A 6340-nucleotide genomic window follows, 5' to 3' on the forward strand; every position below is an offset into this window, starting at 1 on the left:
GTCTCCCATTTCTTGTTGAAATCTGGTGCGTTTTGTTTAAGTTAGATCTCTGCTTGATGATTTTCTGAGGTTGCGATTTGAGAAGCTAGTAACAGTAATATAACAAGTCTTGGGTTTTCTCAAAATTCATAAAATCCCATCTCTGAAACTGTATGAGTGTGCGTGTGAATGTGTGTGTATGTGTTCGTGTTTTGAGTAGTTTAGTTTTGTAATCCTAGTGTAGTTTTCAATAAATCATTGTTTTCATTGAGAGAATTGTCTTGCCTTTTGTGTTCACAAAGTACTATTTTGCCTAGATCAAGCTACCTGGCTTTAGTTTCCCAAATTAATATTTAAGTTTATTTACGCTCCGGCCAATGAGCGTGAATAGACTTCGGAATTGATAAAGTGTATTGATTTGACCGATTCGGTGGACGACCGGTCAGGAAATATAAACTATTAATTCTAAATTGATTTCCCTGAAGTTTAGATTCGATTCTATATCCGAATCAACATTAAATTTGAGTTAATTTCTACATAAATGGTGGAGGATGCGGGCAAATTGTACTTTGTGAAATAAAATTCAAGTCATTCTGTATGTATTTGTTCTATTTTTTATCCGGAAAGAAATAGACCAGATAGTGAAACAGTTATTGTGTTAACAAGTTTTATTGTGGCTACAGTTTGGATTGAGTGAAAAGTGTGCCTCGAGTTGTCTTCTAAAGAATTTAAACTACAGATTAAACGTTTAGAAATTGTCCGCCGAGACAAAAAGAATAGAAAAGCAAGCGAATCCCTTGTTTTCCTGTTAAATAGAGCTCTGTAGCCTGGCAACGCGGTGCGTGTTCCACTGTTGTTTTCAACTAGGCTTACGTTACACACCTCCCACGTTTAAGATCGCTAGAATAGCTAACTAACGTTCTTTTACCAAATATTTGCTTAAAACTAGTAAACTTGAGACGCGCCGCGTAAAGCGAGCACACAAGCGTCAGTTCTATGGGAGTACTGTGAAACCTTAATCAAATAGAATTAAGTGGTTCAGGCCACATGTGCTGTGTGTTGTTTAAAACAGCACACAATTTGTGTATTTTTTCGCAGTAAAGCTGTGGATAAATGTGCCTCACTCTAACGAGCTGAGATGATCCAGTGCCATAAGATGAGAATCTAAATAGTGCTTATTTGTTGTGCAAATCCGAAATGCGCTGCCATTTCATGCATGGTATTTAAAACTGCTGAACTTCATGCTGACTGTATCTCCGCAGCCATAGAAACGGCCCGGAAGTCCTAACAAACCTTTTCCGGGTAAAGTCTCGGTGCGCAGGCGCAGTCCGCCCTTGCACGATTGTAAACAACAGCGGAACAGCTAAGCTAGCTAAAGCTAATTCAAGCCGATGTAAAAGCCATTAGCTTTGAGGAATAGCAGTTAGCACATAGCGATTGTTGTGGATCTGTAACAGTTTGAAGCAGTGTGTGTGACGTTTTCTGAGTGACTTAATCTCAAGCTGCTGAACGTTCTGTCTAACTGTCTGGCTCTCACTTCTCAAAGTTCATAACTTCATATCACTGCACAGTGATTCCCTTTGGTCTTTGCTCTCCCCATCTGACAGGAATACTGACGATTTCATTTTAAATTTAAGTCCCTTCTTGATGCGACTGTAACCAGCCATCAGAATCATTATCATTACTATATCATATTATTATAGAATCTCGAAATTACATTATAGTTTGTGGTTTGTCTATTTACATGTATTTGATTTAAAAGCTCCATTTCCTGCTGAGTGCGTGTTTGTCCAAAGACCCCAAGCGGTGAGCTTTGCAATCAAATACTAAAGCTGATTAATTTGGTTACTTTGATCAATACTGACAAATAACAACATCTCCTTGCTACAGTACATTCCTTTGATTTGATTTGATGTTGATCATTAGTAAACAAGTTAATGTGACATTATTAAAGTTTGGTCACCACCTGTCATTTCCAAGTGGAAAACTTATACAAAATTTAATTTTTTTTTTAATTTTCTTTTTCTCTTTTTAAATCTTACATCTGGAACTTTAAATTTTGGACTGCGATTGTTAAACTTTAATTCCTAATTTTAAGGTTATTGATCTTTAATTTGGAAATTGATGTTTATGTTATGTTTTAAATTAATTAATCAATTAATTGATTTGATTTATAACTTTAACACTTTGGATTTTTAAGTTTAGTCTTAATCAAATTTTATTTAATTTAATTTAATTTTTTTTTCCTCCTCACTCTCATATCATATGACATATGATGAACATTTGAGCAGAGACATGACGGTGGCTTGACTGATTTTTGATGAGGTCTTCCAAATTGTAAACAGAAACAGTTGTTTATTGATTTGAGACAAGACTCAGTATTTCTCAATCAATAGTCACTTCTTATCCTTAACTTCAATTGTTTGTACTGATTAATTGATCACAACCACTGATTAAAACACTAACAAGTATTACACCATCGAGTCTTATAACCATCACTATTGAATGTAAACATAAATCTATTCGGTGAAGCAAAGCTCCCTGGTAGGACCGGTCACATTTCTAGACGGGCGGGAGCAAGACCACACTCTCTGATTGGATAACTCTCCCCTCACTCCCTCCTTTCTCTCTCTCCTTCTAACCGTTCTCCTCTGGGATGGACCTGTTGTTTCCTCAATTGTGCCTGTGAAAATCATGCAAGCAGAGAATTTGGGCTGTTAAAAGACAATTAATCGATACCCAGTCAACCTGAGGTTGTCATTTAAACTCGTGTTTAACTCTCCCTTCTTTTCCCCATCTGAACTACCACAGATAAAGCCCCACTGAGCACAGCAAAGGTCGATAGGCACCGGTCGTGAAGCCGTCAGCAGAAACTCTCTGTTTGGTGTACAGTGTCACTTCTACCAGCTGCAAGGCCGACACTGTCATTGTTATCGTACGCTTTCTCCCCCGGAGGCAGCTGCAATAGCGATCATAGTCCAGGCGTGGCGAAGCCCCACTCTCTCTCTCTCCTACTGCCTTTCCCTAAGTGCACAGTTTGTGTTTTGTGTTGTCTCCTCTCTCTCTTGTCTTAGGAAAAGGAGGAGCAGCCGACCACGCCGGCCCTGCTGTGTGTTCTTTTCTGTTTCTTTTCTCTTTTTCAGTTACAACACCCGTGACACCTCCCCTCACCTTCGTCCAAGCGACACTAGCTGGAGGCTACACGCCAGCGAACCACCTGTGGGAAGAAACACGCTCACCTCCATACCACGCGCCCAGACCCCACTTACACCTGACACCACTTACATCTGACATCAGTACACTCACACCCCTGTTCCAGTTTTGTCTGTTTGTTTCTCTTTTTGTTTTGTTTTTTTGTTTGTTCTTTCTCCTTCAGGTCTGTGTCAGTCAGTGGTTTGGTCTCCCCTCGCGGCATCGAAACATGTCTCGCACCACAGACCCCGTTGGCCACTGGGAGGACTTGGAAATCTGGCTAAGCGCCATGACGGACAGCCTCTTACCCAAAGCCGCCGAAGCTGTCAAACATCAGACACAAGACCAACTGGACAACAACATAACAGGCATCATGGAGAATGATCCCAGCCAAAGCTATGGACACAAAGAGCTAGCCAAGATCACCGGTTCCTTGAGTCACACCCTCATCGCTTCCCTCAAACTGAGTGACAGGCAAACCGCCCATCTCCAGCAGGAGCTCAAAAGCGCACAACAACGCATCGGACAGCTTGAACTGGAGGCTCAAGACCATCAGGAATGGTCCGACGGAACGAACCCCAGAACTACTGAGGAGATCAACAAACTGAAAGAAACTCTGGCGACCACCGCCCAAGAAATGGAACAAGCAAAGGCAGCCTACACGGAAGTCAGCGACAAGCTCCGGTACGCCGAACAGCTACTAGAAAAGGCACAACTGGACTTCAAAGACAAGAACAGCAGAATTAAAGCCCTCGAAACTCATTTGAACGAGGCAAGGACTGAACTAAGTTACCTCACTCAACAGCTGGACGACATAAAAGAAGAAGCTGAAAGTGTCAGAGATGAACTCAAACACGCTTATGAGCTGCGCCTTGAGCCAACCAGGACCCGACGGGCCCCGGCCTCACCCCTACCAAGCAGGCCCGGGTCCCCCGTCCCTGGAACCTCACGTGAACAAAAGGGGGAGGGGGCAACTTCAAAACCCTCACCAGCTCCCTCCGAAGAGACCTACCTCACACCCAAGCTACGAGAACTTCCACGGGCCGGCCTGCAAGCATCGCACGGACTGGACCTAAAAGACCTCGACAAGCTGGCTCGAAACATAAGCAAGTTTTCCCCGAGTGCTCAAGGTTTTCAAGACGTCCACGCCTACTTGAAAGACTTAGAATTTCATCTAGAAATGAGACCCAATGTTACGGACAAAGACAGACTTTATCTTCTGCGATCGACTTCGAGCCCTGAGGTACGAAGCTTTTTGGACCGACAGCCTTCACACACAAAGACTGATTTCCATTTGCTCCGCCAAGCCCTCATCAAAGAGTTCGCAGACCCTGAATCAGAGCAAGGACTGGTGGCCGCCCTGGAGACCAAGCAGGGTCGTCACGAAACGCCCCAAGCTTATTACAACCGACTGAGACGATCATACTTCGGAGCTCGCAATGAGCCGGGCATGGAAGAGGACCAGAATTTCAGAACTCTCTTCCTCAGAAATCTCCATCCTGGGGTAAGCCACCACCTCGGCGTCCTAGCATGCCCACGAACAATGACATCTCAGCAACTGCGAGACTTGGCACACAAAGCCTACGCCAAGCAAAAAATGGCTTCAGAAAAGGGCTCCAAACCTGCCGCAATTCTTGACATCAACACGCAAAGTCAAGGGATGGCACTGGAGGGCGCCGGTCCCCAAGACAGCGTCAAGCCACGACCCAAAGAATGGAAGTCATCCTCACTTAACAAGGAACGGAACCTCCAAAGTGGCACCCGACCAAAACAAAAAAACGACCGCTGGGATGGACAGTCATCAACTGGACAACGCTGGGAGAGATCGCGGAACCAGCCACGGCAGCAGGAAGGTCGATGGGAAAAATCATGGAACTCGCAACACTCAGGCAGAGGATCTTGGGACTCTAACGGAGGGTCCAACGGGACGCGACAGTCACGCTCTGGGGCCACCAGCCCAAGAAACCGTCGGAAAAACCCACCGAGATTCCATACTGACAGAACCCAAACAGAAACTGTACAAGAGCAAAAGACATCAACTAGTCTTGACTCTCAAGAACTGTTAAAGATGATGATGAAAGAGTTCTTCCAGAGCAGAGAGCAGGATCGGAAATGGGAAAAGAAAGAAAAACCAGATTCGGCCTGACTAGCGGCAGAACAACAAGACAGCACCCACCTGGCACAACAAACCTCAGACCAAAACACCCGTGCACCTCACCCTCAAAATATTGCAACCATCTCAACCACAGGTGAACAGGGAAGTCACCCCGAACACCCCGCTCCAGCGGGTGACACCGACCTAACACCTAGCACGGTGGATGTTAGCAGCTGCCCATCAGCACCTGCTGATGATACCACCACAGTGCCCGAAAGTGCTGTTCTGGTTGTCTGCCATGCCTCTGAAGAAACCCAAACCAGTTTCCATAGTCTACCCATTTCATCCCACACTCCAGTGCCTCAACTTCTGGGCGACCTCATCGAGAAGGGTATAGCTAAAAAGTTCTACCTCTCCATCATCATCGAACGCCACATCAAAGTGGAAGCCCTCTTGGATACAGGAGCAGACATCACTCTAATGTCAACTGAACTCCTGGAAGAAATCCAAGAGAGAAACAGGAGAGCAAACAGCACCCTCAAGCTCCAAAGGTGTGAACTAAACCTCCAAGCGTACTCACACACGGGCCTGCAACTCAAACACGTGGCCCCGATCCAGCTAACTGTAGGACCAATGGATCTCATCCACCCATTTTACATTTCACCACTAAACACCTACCCACTTCTCATCGGGAAAGACCTGCTAAATCGCTTTGAACCTCTAATTGACTTTAAACACCTGAAGATGTGGACACAGGTCCGCGAGCCCCTCCCGTTACAGTCAGTAAACCCACAAGCACCGCAGTGTCAAACCACAGACACCGACCATCGTCTACGACGGGACGAAGCAAGGTCAAGGTCAGAGCCAAGCCCAAGTCCAGCTGCAACTAACAAGGCTCTCGACCCTTTTCTCTGCGCACTGCAGGCGTGGGACTCAACCTCAGGTCCTCCCCAAATCAGAACTGCTGTAAACATCCAGGACCTTCCTTTGTCCGATGCAGTATTGGCTCTTGGACAGAGATCTCAGCCATCAGTCTAAGCCTTTTCAAAACGCTGAAGCAGAGACAAAAGCACC

At 45.2% G+C, this 6340-nt stretch overlaps 1 protein-coding gene across 1 annotated transcript; it reads left to right on the forward strand.

Moving 5' to 3' along the window:
* The first annotated feature begins 3400 nt into the window (after positions 1-3400).
* Positions 3401-5317, forward strand: LOC141338391 (uncharacterized). The gene is made up of 2 exons (XM_073843926.1): positions 3401-4038; positions 4117-5317. The coding sequence occupies exons 1-2, from the start codon at positions 3401-3403 to the stop codon at positions 5315-5317; spliced, it is 1839 nt and encodes a 612-aa protein (XP_073700027.1).
* Positions 5318-6340: the final 1023 nt, after the last annotated feature.

The sequence above is a fragment of the Garra rufa genome, chromosome 1 (assembly GCF_049309525.1).
Source record: "Garra rufa chromosome 1, GarRuf1.0, whole genome shotgun sequence".
Taxonomy (NCBI): domain Eukaryota; kingdom Metazoa; phylum Chordata; class Actinopteri; order Cypriniformes; family Cyprinidae; genus Garra; species Garra rufa.

Bases quoted from the DNA above. Each gene is read 5' to 3' on its own strand.
- LOC141338391 (XM_073843926.1), top strand. From the start codon at position 3,401: ATGTCTCGCACCACAGACCCCGTTGGCCACTGGGAGGACTTGGAAATC. The intron at 4,039-4,116 runs GCGCCTTGAGCC...CGTCCCTGGAAC, and splicing joins CTCAAACACGCTTATGAGCT to CTCACGTGAACAAAAGGGGG.